We start from the raw sequence: 23,141 nt of genomic DNA, 5'->3' as shown, positions 1-23,141 counted from the left end.
GTGTGTGTGTGATTCTACTCTGTAATCAGCAGGCCACTGTGTGTATATATGTATAGTACGAGTATATATGAAAATATATACAATATTAGTTGTGGAAAAAAATATAAGGCTTTAATATGTTTTCTGAACACAATACTGTAGTGTATGCAATAATAGAAATTACACATAAATTCTGCAAATGTACACAATTAACATTAAAAAAATTGCACAAAACTATAACCTATACTATAGTATATGACCAAAGAAGAATATAAGGAGAAAACTGTGTAAACTGAGATCTGTTTAGAGCTGTCAGGTTTATTACATACTACAATAAAGTAAACACACACACACACACCACATTTAATTAATAAATTTTAAAAAAAAAAGGAACACTAAATCCAGCAGACATGTCCAGATATTCAATTAGACATGATGATGATGGTGGAAATATTTTAATACAGTTTAAATTAGATCAACATGAGGAGCGTTAGAAGAACCTTCAGATTGGGACAAATTCTGGAATTTAACTCTATCAGCACAATCGAACAGCATCAAGAGTGTGTGTCATGCTGGAATGAAGTTTGGGACAAATTTAGGTATGATGAGGGGGGAATCCCTGCTATGCATGCACACACACATACACACACACACACACACACACACACACACATACATGCACATACACACAGACACACACGTCTCATTCCTGGGATTACTGCACGCTAGCAAAACCTTATAACCTATATGTCATTGAAGTAAGACAAGAAGAATTTACATCTTAAAGAGAGAGGCCGAAAAATATTAAATATTAAACACCAGAAGTTAAACTTTAGTGAACTTTTTCCACTTCACTTCAACTCAGAGCCTTTTTTTTTTTTTGATGCAAGCTGTTTTTCAAATATTTTATACATTAACTTTTTTTTGTGCAGTTTTGCCCCCAAACCAACACCAGAAATGAACACATTAACATTATTTATAATAATTCTTAACCAAGAACTAAATTCCTCACGGACCATACACCAAAGATGTGTAACATCATACATGACCTGTTTCTGTTTAATCCAGACTGCTATACGTTCAGCATGAATCTACATCTTGTTTTTGACACCTGATGGTCATGTGACCTACAGATGATGTGAAAAAGTAAAATGTATTTTGTAGTGTTTTTGTTTTTCTCCTTCACTGCTGTTGATGTTCTGTATATCATTAAATGCAGTTTAGTGTTGACCGAGTGTTTATCACCAGAGGTCCGGCTCAACCCAGACAATTTTGCGCTGCTCCTCCTGGACGATGCGCTGCAGGTTGTCCAGAAGAGCGGCGCTGTCGTTCCAGCTTTCAGGAGCAACGGTGCGGTACAAGCAGGGCAGTTTGTCCAGCAGAGGCTCCTCGCTCCAGGAACACTCGAGCAGCTGAGTCTCTGTGATGAAGTTCTGACGAAGTTTGTGTCTGTGTGCGGGAAACAACACAGAATTATAAGTAGTTTGTGTTTTAACTTATTTGAGGTTCTACATTCATTTACATTTACATTTATTCATTTAGCAGATGCTTTTATCCAAAGCGACTTACAAATGAGAAACATTCATTAGAGATCCTAGAACAAAGTGTGCACTAATAAGCAATCTGGCTAGCAGTGTATCTCCTTGCAGTTCATGTCTGGTTTGCTAGTGAAGCTAAGCAGAGTTGAGTCTGGTCTATAGCTGGATGGGAGACCTACTGGGAAAAACTAAGGTTGCTGCTGGAAGTTGTATTAGTGAGACCAGCAAGGGGTGCTCACCCTGTGGTCTGTGTGGGGCCTAATAACCCAGTATAGTGACAGGGACACTATACTTTAAAAACATGAATAATTTACTAGATAAAATCAGTATGGTTTATGTTCTCACACTACATGAAGTAGGATGCTCACAATACTTTAGTGTGAAGATATCTTTACAAAATATAATACAGTACATATCACAATATATAAATTTGCTGATGAGGTTTTTCTTAAAGCCCCAACTGCAGGTTCAGAGATTTTTTGTTCATCATTTGTAAGTATTTTATAGATCTAAAAATAAAAATATGTAGTGCGTAGTGCATATATATATATAAAATACTGTTACAAATTTAAAGTCGGGACGCATTATTTGTTGCTGACCACTAACACAGTTTCTCTTGGATAAGGTTGAATATTTAATAATGATTTAATATTCAAATGGACAGCGGGAACGTCTGTCTTGTACGAGGTTGCCTACTTTAATTTGCGAGCGCTACGTTCTGTAGATGCAATGAAGATGATGATGGGGAAAATCCCAGCGCGATGCAGCCGCCGTACACAATCCAACCCCAGCGGGAGAACACAGTGAGTGCCCTAAACACACACAAACAAAATGACTTGTTTAAACCAGAACATACCTCACCAGAGCACTGTTTACAGCAATTACTCTTCACAGAGGGTCCCAAAACAGAGGGGAAATTAATGCTTTTTAGCAAAATAATTTCTGAAATGTTTCATATATATTTTCAGACAGACTTTAAGAACACCTTTGACAAAAGAAGATTGGGTAACACTTTAGAATACGGATGCGTCATTAATGATTAACTACACAGGAAGAAATGAATAATGCAATATTAACTTTCTAGTAACTTCTATTAACTAACTAGAAACTCTGATTAATGAATTAGTAAGTAATAGCACACAGATAAACACGGGAGTTCACTATTAGCTAATCAACAACTACTATTTCTTTCATGTTCTCCTGGAGAACTTTGGTTACAGCACACAACGTAAGGGTAACCATGGACAATCACCTGTCCTTTTCCTCTCACATTGCTAATCTGACACGCTCATGTCGGTTTCTCCTTTACAACATCAGAAGGATTCGTCCATTTCTATCCATATAGGCCACTCAGGTGCTGGCAAACATTGTCCTCTACTGTATGTGTGGAGACTTTTGGGACACCCTGTGTACTGCCATATTGCTTTCAAATGTAAAACAACAGTGGTTTACATTTTACAAAAGTGGCTTCATCTTTCTGTTCTGTGGAACTAGTAATAATTTGAATGCAGTGGTAAAGCTGTAGATTCTGCTGAAACGGAGTAGTGAAATTTAAGTTATAAAAAACAATGAGTATGGAGTAATGACTAGGATCCCTAAAGCATTACACACTGGGAAGTTTTTTTGTTGTTGCATTAAAGTTCCTGTGTTAAATAATGTACTGAGTAACAGTGTAGTATACTCCAGTGATAAATGTATTGAAACCTGCTGTGTCCAGAGATACAGGATGTTTTTGTGCAACATTAGTTATTGTTTGTGTGTGTGTGTGTGTGTGTGTGTGTGTGTGTGTGTGTGTGTAAGGAGTTACATACGCGTTTCATGATCTTCTCGACTCCCTGCACGGTATAACAGCAGTGTGTGTTCGGCTCACACTCCTCCAGAACCTCGCCCTTCTGCATCCGCACAGCGTGTTCAGAGGCACTCAGAGTCTCTGAGAAGTTCAACACCATCAATTACATTTTATTTTCCTCAATGCAGTTTTTTTTTATATGAAATTGTACACAGTTGCATCACTTCCTCTCATAAACAGAAAATTATTTTTAGAGATTTGCTTTGTTTTTTTCCAGAGATGGACTTTAGCATCATTATGAGTTCAGAATTTCAAGCTGAAATAAAATATTGATTAAAAAACGAGGGAAAATAAGATATATTGGTCATTTAAAAATAATTTTTAAAAATTATATTGCTAAAAAAATCTAAAGAGAAAACCCGGAGCAATAGAACACAACAGGAGAGGACAGGGTTAAATGTTAAAATAATTTACATGGAAAATATTTTTTATTCATTATTATCAGCGTTTTTTTGAGAAACAAATATTAAAGCACTTAAATTGTTGTTCTCTTTGTTTATGTATTTATTTATCTATCTCTCCATCTATTTATTTATATAAAACACTTTAAAAACAATCAAACAAACAAACAAACAAACAAATAACTGTTTGATTATTTTTTACACATTTTAACATTTATTATTATTATTACAATTATTATTATTATGTATTTATTCATCTATTTATTTGTTTGTTCGTGCCCTTTTTAACGCATTACTATGCCTTCAGGCATTAACTAGAGTTGATTAATATTTTAACAGTAATGTTTCCTGTTTATGTATTTACACTGATTTATCTATTTTTTGCTTTTTTTATGCTTAATTCACATTTTGCACAGATGTAAACTTTTGCCGAGTGGACAGCGTTTTTATTTTCCGTACCTGGCTCAAACAGCTGGTAGCCCTTCTGCTCAGCCAGTCGTTTATGAAGGATGCCTCTGAGGATTGTGGGAAGCAAGAGAACAGGGCGACAAACAGGGGGGAAATGAGGGGTCACCAGCGTGTAGGGCATCAGGCTCATAGAGCCAGGCTTACCGTCATCTGAGGGGTAAAAACAGGGGGCAGGGAGAAGGAGGAAGAGTGGTTTAAACCCGGATTAGAAGAATGAAGTGACTGAAGTGGTGTTTATTACTTTATTATCTCTCTCTCTCTCTCTCTCTCTCTCTTGCTCTCTCTCTCTCTCATTCTTACTGCTTGGTGAGTTTGTGTCGCTGTCTTCCTCCACACTGACCCACAACGGGTTCCTGCCCTGTCGTGCTGTACTGACAATCCGCACAGCCTTCTGTTTCATCTGCTCCCTCTCCACCTGTGTGTATACACACACACACACACACACACACAGAGAATTATAGGATTGCACTTTGCCTAACTATAATATAAGACAAAACAATCCTTCAAAGGCTCCCACGATAACAATATGGCTCATCCTGATAGATTTGATAGATCATTTATTGATGCTGCCTCATCAACACAGCCACGGTTGCCATGGAGACCTTTTTTAAAAAAAAAAATTTTAGATTTTTTTTTAAATAGATGAACTATCAGACAAAATCCAAACTGGCAGCTATGGTGTGCTCCAGGGGTGATGATATGCTGTCTTTATCACCATTTATACCACAGCACATTTAAATTCTGGATTGTGACTGGTCAGAAGGTGTTGATTCATTTTCCAGAACATCTAGAACATCGTTCTAATATGTTAACAGCTCATTCACAGAGCCTTGTACAGTAGAAGCTCCACATAAACAGATTGCAAAAAAAAACAGTGACATGATGAGTTTTTATAAAAGAAGATGCTTATTATTTAAGGAGGAAGGAAAGAAGGAAGGAGTCTCCAGTGTCAGCACTTTGAAACAAGAAAACCTGAAACAGGAAGTACTTTACCTTTTTGGGTGCTTTATGTTGAAAGGAAAGATCCTCAATCGCTCTGATTAACTGCTTCTGTGCCCTAAACACAACAGAACGTTCCTGAACCTCTGTATAAAACACTGCACTGTACTGTACGATCTAAAATGGCTGCTGTCCCACCTGTAGAAATTAGGCACACACCCACTCTTCTGGTCCATCAGCTGGCAGTCGTGGACGTGGCTTGCCCACCAGTAACCGTCACGGGTGTAGTGACTGTCTGTCACGTGCAGGATGGTGTTACAGGTGATGGACAGCATCCCGGTCCCGCCCCCTGCCAGTGACATGTTCACTCGGACATAGAAGGAGTCACCTGAGGTGACCTCACTGCTCTTCAGCTGCTGGAGAAGATTCTGATAGGCTGGGGAAGATTGTAAGAGTGTTAATCATTGTAGGTAAAAAAAAAATCAGTTTAGTTATATAGAGTGTCTTGCATAAGTATTCACCCCCTTCCACATTTTGTAGTGTTACAACATTAATCATTAATCACTAATCAAACATATTGTCAGTAGCTGAGTTTATGACCTTGAGTTTATTGCTGCCCCCTAGTGGAATAAATTAAATTAGCTATTTAAAAATATATATATTTTTGGTCCACCAGACGATTTATATTTAACCCTCTTACCCTTTAGTTCCCACAGTATTATGTCCCACAACCCTATATTCCCCATAGAAACAGCATGCCAACCCTGAGTTCCCAGGCCAAAACTGCCCCCAAAATCAACATTTTAATTTTAACATTTTTAGGCCTTGAAACAACTTATAATAATGTATTTGTGTAATATTACTTTGAAAATGAAGCAGTTCAGTGTTTTTACTCCACTTAGAGCACAATTCTTAACTAGAGAAATGACGAAAAATCCTTATACTCCTTTAGAAGTACCATACGAGCATCAGCGTGGTCAATGCCTTTGAATGAATTCAAGTAAATAATAAATAAATAAATAAATGCATTTTAGCGCCAAAAGTCGAGTTTCAGACCATCAGACCAGCAGGTAGTGTTTTCACGAATGCACAGAAATGGTCCCGTTATGACTCCAGACCCCTGCAGTGTCAGTCGCACTGGTTGATGCTGAAGATGAAGACGGATCAGGGTCTGAATCAGGAGAGTTTGCGTCTCTATCAGTTTCAGTTTCGGTTTCAACATCGCCTGAACTTTCCCTGCTGTCACTATCTGGAATCCTCGCTCTTGCCTGTGTGACTGTGTATGTTTTATTTTTTTTTCACTGTTTTAGATGTACCTGTGTTCACTGTAGCTGTAACTTTAGCTGGAACACGATTAGCTTTTCGCTTTGGCATTTTTAGTTCACTTCTACTATTACACCAATATTCACGCTTGGATCTTCATCGTAATTCCGGCGTAATAACGTAATCACGTCGTGACGTCATGACGTCATCAACCTTCCGGGTTAAAAATAATAATAATTAAATAAGTAAGGAATCATAGCAGGGGATAATGTTTACACTGTAAAGCCGCTATATCGGCCTTAAGGGTATTTGGCATAGACGACCAAGCTGGTATATCGTCCTTACGGGAATAGATCAAAGACGGGCAAGCCGTTTTTTCGGCCATACGATGTAAGAGGGTTAAGAACACAGATTCTCAAATTCTGTGGTGGATCAGATTAGAACTTTTATCGGGCCGGCCCGTGGGCTGTATATTTCACACCCCTGGTGTAGAGAGCACTTGAGATCATCGTTAAAGCATAGGCCACTTGTTAGCTTTTTAGATACGTTTGAATTTCTGTTCCTTTTATTAGGGCTGGGTAATTAGGGTAATTAGGGCTCGCCCTCCAAAAAATTTCAAATTAGACTCTCCAAACTGTCGATTCATTGACTCGAGTCCAATCAAATGACAGCGTCCGTTTTTCAGAAGCTTGACTTAGATAGCAACAGTGTCCGATAGTGGGTGGGGCTTAGACCTCTTCTGATTTATATGCACGCTGTGTTTGTTTTTTAATCTCAAAAGACCAAAAGATGATGTCACGAAGCAGAAGGATCTGCTTAAGGAGATGAAAAGAGACGTGCTCACCATCTTGTTTAGTTCGCAGTGAGAGGCTGCAGGGTCCGTTGACCTGCCCAAGCGCCCACAGAGCCTCCTCCATGGTGGAATCTTCCAGATGCATCCGGAGAGCTCGCTGCTCCTTCTGGAACTTCACCTGCACAAACACAGAGAAGTGTAAGGTAATCAATCCCGTGTGGCGTAAACCTAGCGTAATCACAATATTGAACAGACGATGAGACATGACAGTAGCAGCATAAACGCATGAACACACATGTGGAACAAAATGGTATTGACGCATATGAAGCCCACTGAAACAGCTGAAACACACACACACACACACACCTCCAGGATCTGTGCCCCGGGGCTGATACCAATGCTATGTGCGGCTGAGCCATCGGTGACCTTATGGACGAAGACGCCCGTCTTGTTGCCGCCAATGACCTGCAGCTGGCTCAGCAGCGCCTCCCCCTGGAAGGACAGAGTCTGAGCTCGGCTGGTGATGCGTACGGCTTGAGGACGAGAACGCACAAGGAACGGAGGAGCTGACACCCGGGACACACTGTACAGGAAGACGAGGAGGAAAGAGGAGAAGAAGACAGAGAAGTGATGGAAAAGCAAAAAAGAACAGGAGAACAGTGAAAATATGAGGAAGAAGGGAGGAGGCAAGAAACAATTTGGGAGTAAAAAGAACAAGAAAAAGAGGAGAGGAGAAACGAGGGGATAGAAAACATTAGACAAGAGTAAAGAAAGAGTAGAGAATAATGAGAGAACAGAAAAAATTATGAATTATGAATTTTATATTTCGAATTAAGTTTCAACACACGTGGCATCATCACAGAAATAAAATACAAATTTACTTGATGTGTGTGTGTGTGTGTGTCTGTGTGTGTGTGTTTGGTAATTTACCCAGGTGTTTCCGGGGAGTCAGGAGACAGACAGGCGACACCTGAAAAATTCAAATGTTAATATAAAACTTAGGACACAGCTGCTCATTGACACACACGCACACACACACACACACACATGCAGACACACACACATAATGAAAGCAACAGCCAAGCAAGAAAAGCCATTAACGTCACAATGGAATAATAAGCAAGAATTCAGAAATTAACCGTGTGTGTGTGTGTGTGTTTGTGTGCACAGGTGCATGTATTAGTGTGTTAGATGTCCTAGACCTAGAATATCTTAAATGTCCACAGCACCCAAGAACACAACTTAGTATGTAATCAATCTCATATTTGTTCAAATTTCATATGCGTGCGTGCGTGTGTGTATGTGTGTGTGTGTGTGTGTGTGTGTGTGTGTGTGTGTGTGCTCGCGTGCGTGCGTCTGTGTATGCGTGCTTGCGTGCGTGCGCGAGTGTGTGTATGTGTGTGTATTCACCTTTGCAAAGAAACTCAAAATCACTCTCCAAGTTCAGCATACAGAAAGAATCATCACTTGACTCCGGACTGTGGGAAACACAAACAATTATTTAAATTTCTTTTTTTACTGAAATTTATTTTTTATGTATTTTTATATTTTGCATATTATGAGGATGTTAAAAGTGCAGCAGACACTGTAGATGTTTTATTTGCATGTTCCCACAGAGATTTCAATACATACGTTCATGAGGAACTTCTTCTTAACTATAAATAAGGAGATTGACTTGAGCAGAACTCCTGTGTTGGTACGTTTTTATTACTTTCATAAGGTTTGTTTTGTGTGTAGATATATACAGTAGATAATGATTATAATAAACATGTTTATGACGTGAGAACATAAATCTGTATGTTGCCACCTGTGCATGCTCGAATGGTTTAATTCCTCATTGTAAACTTTATGAGGCGACCATGCTGCAAGGGTAAATATGATCCTGAAGCTGTAAAGCTGTGAGATTTGCTGGTTATTTCTTCCCTAATTTTAATTTGTATCTTTATTGTGTATAATGATGTTGTGCCTTCAGTAATTGAGAGTATCTCCTCTTTAATCCTGTTTCCTGCTGAGTCAGAACTGCATGTCAGAAACAAACTTCTGACTTCAAACAAGATGACTGGCTTGTTTAGAGGAAACAAAAATCTTGCAGGTTTCTGTTGAGGATTCATACAGATGAGGAGATATAAGTGGAACGTCTCAGGCAACCTGTGTCTAAAAACGTGTTCATCACGTCACAGCACATAGACTAAGCTCCTCCCACATCTTGCACACTCTTCATCAGGAAACTGCTGAAGGAGTCATTCAGACATTTCAGTTACAAACTGCCAAGAAACTCAGCTAAGATCTAAAGCTCACCTATGCAGGTCTAAAGCTCACCTGTGCAGGTCTAAAGCTCACTTGACTAGGTATAAAGGTCACCTGTGTAGGTATAAAGGTCACCTGTGCAGGTATAAAGCTCATCTGTGCAGGTATAAAGCTCACCTGTGCAGGTCTAAAGCTCACTTGTCAGGTCTAAAACTCGCCTGTGCAGGTATAAAGCTCACTTGACTAGGTATAAAGGTCAGCTGTGCAGGTATAAAGGTCACCTGTGCAGGTATAAAGCTCATCTGTGCAGGTATAAAGGTCACCTGTGCAGGTATAAAGCTCATCTGAGCAGGTATAAAGGTCACCTGTGCAGGTATAAAGCTCATCTGTGCAGGTATAAAGGGCACCTGTGCGGGTATAAAGGTCACTTGACCAGGTATAAAGCTCACCTGTGCAGGTATAAAGCTCACATGACCAGGTATAAAGGTCACCTGGCAGGTATAAAGCTCACCTGTGCAGGTATAAAGCTCACATGACCAGGTATAAAGGTCACCTGGCAGGTATAAAGGTCACCTGTGCAGGTATAAAGCTCACGTGACCAGGTATAAAGGTCACCTGTGCTGGTATAAAGCTCACATGACCAGGTATAAAGGTCACCTGTGCAGGTATAAAGGTCACCTGTGCAGGTATAAAGCTAACATGACCAGGTATAAAGGTCACCTGTGCAGGTATAAAGCTAACATGACCAGGTATAAAGCTCACCTGTGCAGGTATAAAGGTCACCTGTGCAGGTATAAAGCTCATCTGTGCAGGTATAAAGGTCACCTGTGCAGGTATAAAGCTCACCTGTGCAGGTATAAAGGTCACCTGTGCAGGTATAAAGCTCACATGACCAGGTATAAAGGTCACCTGTGCAGGTATAAAGGTCACCTGTGCAGGTATAAAGGTCACTTGTGCAGGTCTAAAGCTCACCTGTGCAAGTACAAAGCTCACTTCTGAAAGTTTATAGTATATCTATACAAATATAGCACACCTGCACAGGAATAAAGGTAATCTGTGTCATTTCAAAGTTTCCCTGTACGGATGTAAAGCTCACCTGTGGTCACTGAACTCTGGGTCTGTTTCTCTCCTGCGCAGAGAGTCTGAACAGGGAGGCTCCACCAGACTGGACCGCACACTATTAAAGCCATCATCTCTGTACTGCTGGAAGAAAACCAAACATAAAGCAAATTTTAAAAAATGTAATTATCCAACTCATGGAATATAAATGTATAAAATGATGATTATTAAAGTGTCTATAAAAACCCACTTTACTGTAGTCGAAGCAGTTGGAGCAGCTGGGCGGCAGGGCATTCATGCGGCGCAGTTTGGGTCGATACAGGGGGCTGGATGGAGGACCGTCACAGCTCATGGTGCTACCGCTGTCCCAGCTTAACGATCTCTCCTGCATGAAAAGATGGTTAATGAGTGAGCCGACGCAGGACCAGCGCGAAGTGAACAAGCAGGACGTAGTGAATAAGTAGACGAGTGTCACTCACGCTGGACTGGCTGGGGTCTCTCTGTGTCTTCTGTGCTCTGAGAGTGAAGATTTTCTCTTGGAGATCCACCAGCTGTGCTCTCAGCGTGTCCTTCTCTGCCAGACTACTTGCAATCTGGGCCTGCGCCTCGTCACGGGCCAGGTACGCCTAAACAGAGGGAGCCACGCTAATGCTGTTAAAAAATGAAGATCAACTAGCAGGGTTTGTTATGATAACAACGTTCTTTAAGGTGTTTCCAGGGTTCTATCACTCATGCCTATCTATCATGCGGCCTTGACCCCGTGTTCCTTCACCATGAGAAGAACACTAGCGGCTCTATATTTACAATCACGCATTGTGATAATATAGTTTTTTTTTTCAGTCCGTCTATAAATTTGATTAAAACAAATATATTAGTCACCAAAACACAAAAAAGGTACAACCAGTGGTGACCCCAGGATCCCAACCATGATCTTAGGAACCTTTAGACAAATTCCCTTATGTTATGGTAGGAATATAGGGCACTAGGATACAGGATTCTGGAAATGTGAGAAGGTTTGAGAATATAAGGTTCCAGGAATATAAAGCCTTGGTAATGTAAATCACTTGAAAAATAGGATTTTAGGAATATGAACGTCGAGGAACATAAGGTTATGGAAATATTGGAAACGTAGGGTTCTGGGAATATAGGGTACTGCAAAATAGGACTCTGGGACTATGTAAACCCAAGAATATAGGGTTCTGGGATTATAGAACACTGGGAATACAGCGCACTGGGATTAAAGGGAACTGGACAAGTAGGACTCTGGGAATACTTAAACCTGGGAATATATGGCTCTGGGAATATAAAGGCATGGAATATATACAAAACTGGAATTATTGGGCTCTGGGGATATATGGTTCTAAAAATACAGGGTTCTGGAAAAAAAACACAGCCTGGAATATAGGGTTGTAGGAATTATATGAACATGTGGTTTTGGGAATGTAGGATCCTAAGAATATAGGGTCACATAGGGGAACATATTTCTCTGGGAATATAGAATCCTGAGAATGTGTGGTTCTGGGCATATAGGGTTCTCTGGAACATATGGTTCTGGGAATACAGAACCCTGGGAATATAGGGTTCTTGGGAGCATATGTTTCTGGGAAAATCAAATACTGGTGAATGTGTGGTTGTGCGAGTTTAGGGTTCTTGGGAACATATTTCTTTGTCAATATAGAACCCTGGGAATGTGTGGTTCTGGTAATATACGATTCTTGGGAACATATGGTTCCGGGAATATAGAATCCTGAGAATGTGTGGTTCTGGGAATACAGGTCTCTTGGGAACATATGTCTCTGGGAAAAGAGAATCCTGGGAATTTAGGGTTCTGCAACTATAGGATTCTGATAATATAGGGCTTTGGGAATATAGAACTTTAGGAAAATATGGCACTGGGAATGTGTGAGCCAAGCAATATAGAGTTTTGAGAATACAGGACTCTGGGAAAAAAAGTAAAATTAGGACTATGTGAATATGTAACTGCAATATAGAATCCTGGGAATATATTGTTCTCAGGAACATATGGTTCTGGGGAATATAGAATCATGGGAATGTGTGGTTCTGGAAATATAGGATTCTGGAATTCTAAAGTTTCGGGAATATGATCCTGGGAATAGAGTGTTCTGAGAACATGTGATTTTGGGAATACATGGTCCTGGGCATATAAGATCCTGGGAATAAAGGGATTTAGGAATTGAGAAATGTAAATACTGTAAATACTGGGTTCTGGGAATATAGGGATCTAAATATAAAGGATTTTGGAAATATCCCCTTCCCTTCCCTGTTAGCTCCATTAGTGATGTCTGTGTTTACTCTCACACTCGGCTTGCCTGTAACATGCAGCACTCTGTGTGACTGCTGTGCACAGATCTAGAACACATATAACGTGGTCTCGAGTACACATAGACGGCACAGAATGAGGAAGTGAGACGCCTGAAACGCTCCAGACAAAGAGTGTGTGTAGTGAAGTGAAAGGCGGAAACATCAGAAATAGAGATGTGACTTTTCCACATTGTCTCAAAATAAACCTCATGCAAAAAAAAAGAGAGAGCTCACAACCGAGATCAGTTCCATTAAAGAAACAGAACAAAAATCAAATGATTCATTACTGAACTGAGGCTTTTAGTGAGAATAGGCTTTCATACCTCAGTATTAATCTGATCTTTTATCCTGGTGACAAAATATCAGATATCAGATAGGGTTAGCTCTGCCTTCCAGGCTGGTCATCAGCGTCGTCTATCTGCTGCTACTTACCCGTTCTTTCCTCCTCTCTCTTTCATTCCTTTTCTTTCTCTTTTTCAATACTTTTCTTTTTGTCTGTTTATTTTTTCTCTTTTCTCATTCTTTCATTATTTCTTCTCTCTTTCCTGTTCTTTCTTTCTTTCTGCTAAAATGTGCCACTATTTTTCTTTCCTTTTGTTATTTCTGTAATTTACTTTCTTCTCTATTTTTCCTACTTCTTTCTTTCTATCTTTCTTTCTTTCTCTCTCTCTTTCTTTCTTACTTTCTTTCTTTCGCTAAAATGTGCCATTCCTTTTCTTTCCTTTTGTCCTTCTTGAATTGCTTTTCTTTCTTCTCTCTCATTCCTGACTTTCTTTCATTCTTTCTTTCTTTCCCTCCTTCCTTTAACTGTCTTCTGCTAAAATGTGCCATTCTTTTTCTTTCCTTTTGTCTTTCTATAATTAATTTTCTTTCTTCTCAGTCTTTTCTACCTTTTACTTTCCTACTTTCTCTATCTTTCGTTTTTTCATTGTTTCTTTCCCTCCTTCCATCCTTACTTTCTTCTGCTAAAATGTACCATTCTTTTTCTTTCCTTTTTTCTTTCTATATTTACTTCTCTTTCTTCTCTCTTTTCTTTCTTTCTTTTTTCCTTTTAGCAAAGCCTCTGTATTGTGACAGCGAGCTCTTAGCATTCAGAGTTATTACCATGCTAGCTAATGTTTGAGAGAAGAGGAATGAAGCTAATGTGAGTTAGCCTTGGCTAAGGCTCCGATACATTTCCTGTCACGCAGGAGGTTTGTTGATGAAACGCGACACTAGTTTACCTTCAGGCCTGATATCTTTTACTCTCTTAATTCTACTTGATCCTGAGTGAAGAATTTAAAGCTGTATTTTCAAATTTCCCAGAGAATGTATTTAGATGAGCAGTTAAATCGAATTATAATAATAACAATAACTGTTCGCTATAATCTGACTGAGACTGACCCGGTCCCGCTCGGCCTGAAGCTCTCCAAACTGGTTCTGGAAGACAGAGCTTTTCTGCTGATACATCTCACAATCCAGAGTCAACTTCTGTACCTCCAGAGCGAGACAGTCCTTCTCCTCCAACAGCTAGAGACAGCAAGAGAGAGAGAGAGAGAGAGAGAGAGAGAGAGAGAGAGAGATTAATGTTATGGAAGAGTCTTCAGATATGGAACAGTCTTCCAATTAGTGTTTGGGACTCAGACACAGTCTTACTGTTTAAGTCTTGGCTTAAAACGTATTTGTTTACTCAAGCCTACCCTGACTTGACTTTCCGTTACACTAAGCACAGTCCAAATAATCTTTTCTCTCCCTCTCTCCTGCCGAGCCACACACAATTTTATGGAGATACAAGAGATCCTGATCCTTTCTGCTCTCCGGACCTGCCTGATCCGTTTCAGATGTCCTACCTCTGGATGGCGCTCTCATCTACTCCAGTTCCAGATTGCTGAGATTACGGCTGCTTCTAAGGCCAAACAGACTTCATATAAATCCATAATGAACTTTTTCACACTATCTGTTGTTACCCAGATGAGGATGGGTTCCCTTCTGAGTCTGGTTCCTCTCAAGGTTTCTTCCTTTTAACATCTTAGGGAGTTTTTCCTCGCCACCGTCGCCACTCAGTGGCTTCCTCAGTTGGGATAAATTCGCACTTTTAATATCTATATACGGTGTTGATATATCTGTGAAGCTGCTTTGAGAAAATGTCTATTGTAAAAAGTGCTATACAAATAAAATTGAATTGAATTGAATTGAATTAATCTGAAACAGTAGCACGCTAAGTTAAACAGGCTGTTAGTGTGACAGCATGATGCCAAAAGCCTTATATGGATACCATTATCTCCACAAGTTTTTCAGAAGATCGGGGACGTTTCTGATCTAGCTCTTCAGCCAGCTAGTTAACTTAGTGTAGCACCTAGACTGCATTTCAGAATAAAAGACTCCAGTGTAAAAGTTTCATTTTAAGTAAGTAAGTAAGTAAATAAATGAATTAATAAAGTCCTGAAGAAAACATTACCTCGCTTCTCTCTCTCGTTAGGGCCTCATTCTCTTCTTGAAGTCTCCGCAGTTCTTCAGCGAGTTCAGTGCGCCGATCCGTCGCGTCCTTCAAATCCTGGGCCAGGATGTCCTGACACGCCTGATACACACACACACACAGACACACACAGTGATACACACACACACAGTCTCTGAGTGTTATAGATGAGCATGTCTCTGAGTTTATAGATGGGTGTGCGCATGTGTGTATGTGTGTGTGCATGTGTGTGTGTGTGTGTGTGTGTGTGTGTGTGTGTGTATGCGCCTCACTGGTGTGATGTTCTCGGCTTGCTGCAGTTGTCTGCGCAGTGTGATGATCTCGTCACGCAGATGCTGTGTCTCGCTGGAGGACATTCTCCTCACTGACCGATTTCTCTGGAAATCTGTCTCCGTCTGAGCCTTTCTCAACTCACACTGCAGCTGATACACCTGAGAGACAGACAGAGAGACAGACAGAGAGAGAGAGAGACAGGGAGAAAGAGACGGGCAGAAAAATTTTTTTATTTGTCTTCTTCTTATTATTATTATTGTACACTGTTCTTACACCTAATTGAAGACTATAGTCTATAAGCAGTGCACACACACACACACACACATACACACCTGCAGGTTGAGGTCTCTGCAGCGAATGTTCACTTCTGATTTCTCCTCCACTGCTGCAGCATATCGTACATACAGATCACACTTTTCATCCTTCAGCTTCAACAGGTCTCTGTGCATTTCTACACACACACACACACACAAATGATACATGCACAATTTATTCATGTTTCAAAGTGTGAACGATACTTGTGAGAGTGTAGTGTGTGTGCTATCTCCGTGGGACTTTCGTGAGTGAGATATCTGTGCAAGTGAGTGTGTGTGTGAGTGTGAGTGGGTTAGTGATAAGTGTGTGTGATTCCTGTGTGGGACTTTCGCAGGCGTGTGAATAAGATAACTGTGCGAGTATGTGTGTGTGTGTGTGTGTGTGTGTGTGTGTGTCTGTGTGTGAGAGAGAGTGTGTGGGTGTGTGTGTGCGAGTGTGTGTGTGTGTGTGTGTGAGTGTGTGTTTGTTGTTAATAAGTAGGTGAGATACCCCTGTGCGCAGGGGTGTGTGAGTAAGATAACTTTGCGAGTGTGTGTGTGTGTGCGAGTGTGTGTGTGCGAGTATGTGTGTGTGTGTGTGTGCGCGCAAGTGTGTGTGTGTGTATGTTTGTTAGTGATAAGTGTGTGTGATACCTGTGAGGGACTTGCGCAGGCGTGTGTGTTCAGTCTGCAGGCTTTTCTGCTCCTCCACCTGCTGTGTGGCTCGCGTCAGCTCCGTCTGCAGGCTGCAACACTGCGAGCGCAGCTGCGCCGCTTCCTCCCGCTCCGCCTGCAGCTCCTTCTGCATCCCCGTCACGGCCCGAACCAAATACTCTGTCAGCTCCGAGTACTTAATCAACCCTGAACACACACACAAGCACAGAAAAAGAAATAGTGTTTTTATTTTATTTTAATATTTAAATTTTGTATTGCTATTTTTATTTGATTTATTTTCACTGTTTATCTTCAATATTTTATTTTCATTTATTTCACTAATTATCCTCATTCGCCATACATCTCTTCATGCTGATATTTTTGCTATTACTATTATTATTCATTATTCATTAACTTATTAACAGAGAAATAAAGAAACAAAATACAACAATAAAAGATTGAACAAAATAGGCAAGCAATGATGGAAAGATGAAAATATCAATATAAAATATATCTTAAAAATGTGGGCTAAAAGTGAGATAAAAAACAGACAGAAGGAGGGTAAGAGAGAGAAATATATGAAATAAATGGAAAAAAGCAATGAGAGACAGAAGCAAAGAGGAAACAAAGATAAGAGAGAAAAATTAGAATAGTGGAGAGAAAATAAAACCATAGAGAGAAGTAAGAGCGAGGAAACAAGAAGAGAGAGATTAATGAGTTCGGTTGGCTTGTATTTGTTATAATATTACATTGTTCTACCGTCATATCACTGTTATATCTGTTTATATGATAACTAAGATTATTCATAATAGCTGCAATGAATAATTTTTCTACTAACAGGAGTCAGAAGAGACAGATGAACATTTACTGTAGGTATAAATATGCAATGCAGATATTACAGTTAATTAAACTTTAACATATTCTTTCTGTCTCCACTACACTCATATTCCCTCTCTCATTTCACTCTTCTCCTGTTGCACCAGTGTCTTATATTTAGTACTACCAGAACATGTCATTATTATTATTAGTAGTAGTAGTAGTAGTAGTATTAATATCACTATTATTATTATTATTATTATTATTATTATTATTATTGTTATTATTATTACTGTTGTTATTATTATTGATTATTATTATTATCACTATTACTATTATTTTTATTACTGTTATTATTTTTGTTGTTATTATTATTATTATTATTATTATTACTATTTTATTATTATTGTTATTATTATTACTATTACCATTATTATTATTGTTGTTGTTATTATCATTATTGCTATTATTACTATTATTATTAATAATTATTATTGTTATTATTATTATGATAATGAGTGTTACCACTGAAGCGGCTGGGCTCGGTGCTGGGTTTGCGGCCCGTGACCTGGGTGTAGAGGTTGGGGTAGTGGATCATCAGACCCTCCAGCAGAGCCACAGCTCCGTTACGCCCCTGAATACGCAGCAGATCCAGCATGTGACCTAAACACACACACACACACACACACACACACACACACACATTACCACAACACCAAGATGAAGAAATACTACTATGACTAATAATAATGTTATGATAAACTACGGAGCGTTTAGAATATTCTAGACCTTTCCATCCCAAAATTAGTGATATAGCAGATTTTTTCACCAGTTTATAAAGTGTACCCAAGTGTTTTATTCCTTTTACACCACAGCAATTTACCAATGATTACAATGTTTTATTAACTAAAGAGCTTGTCGTGTTACCGAGAAACTGCAAAGAAGTGTAAACTCCTCTGTCCTGAAGATGTCGAGAAACTTAAAGTTACAGCTTTACCTTAACACTGGAGACTCCTTCCATAAATGTTACATAAACGTCTCCTTATTTCAGGAAAATTTCACATCAACAATTTAAAAAAAATCCTTTTATGTGGACAAGTCTCGGTGAGTGAGCTGTTACTATAGAAACGGTAAAGTATTAGAACAAGCGTATTAATAATAATAAACCTGTGCTACTGACAGAGCTGCTGTTATAGAGAATTAATCAGCACCTTCTGACCAGTCAGGATCAAGATATGTGGTTATAAGACGGAACGGTACATTGTTTAATCTTTTATTAAATGTAGCTGAGGCTGAGTAATGAAGCAGCAGTTTCTGGAACTGCTATGAAAAACTCTGGAGCGTCTGTTCATGCAGAAGTTTGAGAAGAAACGATGAACCCGCTGCACCCCAAACGCACAAAAAACGAAGAATGTGAGAAAAATGTTAGAAGTGAGAAGATCGGGATCAGATGACATGTTGTTACACCACAGTGCTGTCATTAGACTTTCAAACGCTGAGAGAAATGCAGTGAGATACGTGACCTTCAACAGCCTCGACGGAGAGGATTAGATTTCACTCTGGGTTGTGTTTCATTCTGACACAAGTTCATTCTTTAAACTCAAATTCCTCATTTATTGTTTTTCAGTGAAGCATCTTCTCACCTGGCACGTACGCTCCACACCACCAGAAATCACCATCACCAGAACACTACGAAACTTTCACGTCACCTAAACTCTTTTAAAAAAATTTATTGAAAGGTGCATTAAGTAAGGTTTGTGGAAAAAAAAAGTTCTCTAATGGTTAAATGGTTGGAGTTGAATAAGATTTTATTTTTTATTTTTTTTTACTCATTGAGTCCGCCCCTTTCCACCCATGTACATAAAGCTCTGCCCCCCAAAACTTATGGTGGTTCAGCTAGAGTCAGCGTTAGCAAGGACTGTCATGACAACACTTTCAAGCAAACTCGAATGTTCAACTGCTTGAAAGCAGAGTTATAATAGAATTATAAACATGCAACTTCTCATAATTATTTATGAGTTGGTGAAGCGCCGTTGGGGGTGGGGCTATAAAATGACTGGCAAGAGGGCAATCCAAATACAAATTTTCCAGCTTCGTAATGCACTTCTTCTCAGATGATGGCTGAAGCTATTATTTGTGATCAGTGCTACATAATTTTCCACTTTATTTGTACTAGTAAGAAATTAGAAATATTGACTATTACACCTTTAACTTGAACACACTGGCTATGATAGTGTACAACTTATATTATTTATCTATTGTTGTTGTTGTTGTTGTAGTACAGTGACCTTAGGTTACTGGAAAGATGTTTACAAACAAACACCCATTTTTCACCACAAGAGTGAAAATGAATCATGGTTTCAAATGACAACATTTTTAAACAGCAGTCATAAAATGTTTTTAAAACTTAACCGCTTTTGATATACTATTTGTCGTGTCTTGTTCGAATTATGTGACGCAGCACTGTATCCCTCAGCCTTATCGTTTTGAGATAATTCAGAAGTTTGTGTATCATTGCTGTGTTTTTGATTGCCAGCTGCCTCTGACTTTTACACAAACACGTCATAAGGTGATTGACAACCTCAACAACTCCCCTTTCTCATCTGTGTCTTTTGTCTTCTTTGTATATTTTAGCTCAAATGTGCTCTAATAATAATAAAAAAAAACATTACGTGGCTAGTTTTGGAAAAAAGTTGGTTTGTAAAACAGATCCGTTCAGATGTGTTCTGCACTTTGGTTTCTATTCGTCTGAGACCCAAAATTTTTATCCGTTACTCCTCCTAGAGCTTTCAAACTGCATTCACCAAACTCCCTAAAGAAATTCAACCTGTTCTGACTTAGTGTGCTCTGACTTTTCTAACTGACCGGACTTACAGTTTTCCCATAGCGGACAATCAAATATCCCCAAACCTCCCATAGACTTACACTGATGGATTGTTCAGAGCCTGGCTAGAAATGTTCAATATTTCAAACTACAGCCATCAAAACTCACACACACCTACGTGAACACGGCCTGAAGCCTTCCCTCTCACTCTGTCAATGTACCTGTAACAGAGGTCCTCTCTCTGTCCATATTTCTTTCTATATTTCTACTAATAAGACTCTCTCCCCATCTATCTCCAGGGTGTCCAATCTTCTCCACAAAGGGACGGTGTGGGTGCGGGTTTTTGATTACAATCAAGCAGGAAACTCAGGCATGGTTTCTCCTGCACCCATACCAACCCGTTGCACATAAGACTGGACACCCCTGATCTATCCACTTGTATCACTCTATTTGTCATCTGTCTTTCTACCAGTAACTGTCTGTCTGTCTTTCTGTCTGTCTGTCTGTCACCTTTTCTTTCTTTCTGTCTTTCGACTCCAAACTACCTTATGAAGCAGTGTCAAACTTCCAGACTGGCTTTGTGAAGCCAACGTCCACGTTTGTTGTGATAAACTTTACCTATCGAGTTATTTGTTGTTATTTGTTGTTGTTGTTTTTAAACTGTTAACAAAAAAGATGAGAATTCCTGGTATAAAGCATCATACATCCTGAAAGATGTTTTGCCTTTGTGCATTTGTGTGTATATGAGTGTGTAAGGAAGTGCAAAAGTTTGCATACCCTTAGGGAAAAAAAATGGAATACAATGACGAAACTCATTTTTGTCCATAATAACATCAGTTACACAAATAAACCCATTTTTTTTTTACTGATAAACAATATAATAAATTTCAATAACATTTCAATAATAAATAATTGAATAAATAATTTCAATACAAACGTTTGCACCCCCTTTATAAAAGTGAGATAAACAGACCTGTTATCTAACAACGTGCACCTTCTGGATCTATAATAACTTTATAACATCCTTCTGAACAGCTTTCTTGAGTTTCTCCTGGTTGTTGTTATTGTTGTTGTCTTGTTCACCTACATTTCATTTTAGTATTTAGATTTTTTTTGTTAGATAAATTATAAAATGGCGGCACATTATCCTTTTTGTTTCATGCTAAACTTTTTTTTTTCCATGCACACTCACTGGTCCTCATGCTGCGGTTGGTGAACTTGAGGCACGAGAGAATCTCGTCCTCGTCCAGGTCGCTGAGCACGCGCGCCTGCCGCAGGTACGGAATGAGCATGCACGGGCGCACTCCCAGAGAGATCGCGTGCCGGTTGTCATTAATCAGATCCCACAGCTCCTCTTCGCCCATGTCCTTAAAGTCCGGTGGCTCGTACGTAATGTCCGACATGCTGACCACACTCCGACGATCACCACACACAAGCGTACACGATTTAGAGCTCGTGCCGAGACTGCAACAACCGCGCTCAGGTAAGGTGAATAATGAACTCCTGAAACCTGACAAGAGCGTCGGCGCGTGCAGAGTGAAGCTCCGCCTCTAGGACCGCCTCCAGCTAGTGCCTGAGTCCGTGGGAAAACCTGAAAGACAAAGAGTAGACACACACAGACACACACACACCAAACACCTTCACCTGCATTTCATTATTGTTGTTATTTAAAAAACCAAAACACTATTTATGGAGACTCATACGCAAATTATAATGGATTGATGTCATCCTCTCTCTCTCTCTCTCTCTCACACACACACACAAACACACACACACACACACTTACACTTGCAGGCTTTATTAGTGAACCCAGTGCGTCTCTATCAAAACAAACCAACCAGGTCCAAAGTCTTACAGGTAAGAGGAAGTGAGAGAGTGGCTCGTCTAGCAGGAAGGGAGAGCCTGGGAGGAGAGTTTACTGGAAGACACACACACACACACACACGCACGGCTCAAACCGACCTACTGACAGCAGCCTAACATTAATCATACGTTTATTTAGGTTAATTAACTCTGACACACCTGAGCACAGGTGCATTCCTTCAGAGCTGGATCATTTCTCAATTAATCACTCTGCACTAAGATAATTTGCACTGTTTATATACACAGTACAGGTCATGATGTCCCTGGACAGAAAAATAAGAAAGTGACAACACTAAACAGATAGAAACAGATAGATCTTTCTCAGTGTAAACTTACAATACAGTCAGGATTCAAATGATCTGTTTCCCTTATTTGTACTTGTTCTGCTCAGGATCTCATGCAGCAACGACATTTTAGTAACAAATAATAACGTATAAACTTAATCTTCACTTAAATAACGACAGAATAACAGATATAAGGTATACGTAACATTAACGCTAAAATGTTTTCAGTATATTGTGACGTGCTTATCTCAGTTTGACATACCAACATTTAAGTGCTTGTTACGTTTTTATATCGAAGGCATTGTAGACAACAAAAACACTTTGCACGTAGGCTATAGGAGTTATGATACTTCACACAACAGTCGTTAAACATTTCACATTGAACAGAATTGCAAAGTAGTCATGTTTACGGTGGATGGTGTAAATTTTACGTTATAACTGTAAAATTTTTAGTAGACGACAAATGTACATAAACCAGGCTAGGTTCGACTCCATAGAGTCTATCAGAGCTGTGCCATGACTCAGTCACTGTTTACAATATTACAACGATATTGTTATATTTTTATTGTGTAGCATTTTAACCAATAAGGAACCTCGTCAGGATTGCTCGCATTATTTATCTAAATTATTTAGATAGTTTTGTTTTCAGAATGGAACACATCACTTTTTACAACAAAAATGCTGATTTAAAACAAAGAGGAGTGATTTGTAAATGTACTTTGACTTGGATTTAAACAAAAACATATAAAGACCAGTGTTTCCATCCCCAACCTCGATTTCTGCCTAGCCTCGTTTTGTTTGTTTGCCTGATCGCCTGACCC

The 23,141-nt window shown here is 39.4% G+C and overlaps 1 protein-coding gene across 3 annotated transcripts; it reads right to left on the bottom strand.

The window, feature by feature from the left end:
• Nucleotides 1-277: 277 nt before the first annotated feature.
• card14 (caspase recruitment domain family, member 14) lies at nucleotides 278-22,202 on the bottom strand. 3 transcript variants are annotated; one of them, XM_053637634.1, is made up of 22 exons: nucleotides 21,960-22,202; nucleotides 21,366-21,764; nucleotides 17,875-18,012; nucleotides 16,534-16,740; nucleotides 15,919-16,037; nucleotides 15,586-15,744; nucleotides 15,296-15,415; nucleotides 14,242-14,367; nucleotides 11,016-11,162; nucleotides 10,787-10,921; nucleotides 10,574-10,680; nucleotides 8,641-8,708; nucleotides 8,161-8,200; nucleotides 7,597-7,813; nucleotides 7,282-7,408; nucleotides 5,373-5,610; nucleotides 5,229-5,292; nucleotides 4,536-4,650; nucleotides 4,227-4,385; nucleotides 3,329-3,447; nucleotides 2,214-2,329; nucleotides 278-1,428 (listed from the first exon to the last, which is right to left on the bottom strand). In XM_053637634.1, exons 2-22 carry the CDS (start codon nucleotides 21,574-21,576, stop codon nucleotides 1,221-1,223), a joined length of 2,940 nt encoding a protein of 979 aa, XP_053493609.1. In that variant the 5' UTR covers nucleotides 21,577-21,764; nucleotides 21,960-22,202; the 3' UTR covers nucleotides 278-1,220. The 3 variants fall into 3 exon arrangements, with proteins under 3 accessions (XP_053493609.1, XP_053493608.1, XP_053493611.1); XM_053637633.1 differs by having other exon boundaries at nucleotides 21,366-22,202; XM_053637636.1 differs by having other exon boundaries at nucleotides 10,574-10,677; nucleotides 21,366-22,202.
• Between the last annotated feature and the right edge of the window lie 939 nt (nucleotides 22,203-23,141).

The sequence above is a fragment of the Ictalurus furcatus genome, chromosome 12 (genome assembly GCF_023375685.1).
Source record: "Ictalurus furcatus strain D&B chromosome 12, Billie_1.0, whole genome shotgun sequence".
In the NCBI taxonomy this organism is placed as follows: Eukaryota; Metazoa; Chordata; class Actinopteri; order Siluriformes; family Ictaluridae; genus Ictalurus; species Ictalurus furcatus.
This window is presented reverse-complemented; position numbering and strand designations above follow the sequence as displayed.

Bases quoted from the DNA above. Each gene is read 5' to 3' on its own strand.
- card14 (XM_053637633.1), bottom strand. From the start codon at position 21,576: ATGTCGGACATTACGTACGAGCCACCGGACTTTAAGGACATGGGCGAA. The intron at 16,741-17,874 runs GTAACACTCATT...GTGTGTGTTCAG, and splicing joins CGAGCCCAGCCGCTTCAGTG to GGTTGATTAAGTACTCGGAG. The intron at 7,814-8,160 runs GTAAATTACCAA...CTTCCTGTACAG, and splicing joins GACTCCCCGGAAACACCTGG to TGTGTCCCGGGTGTCAGCTC.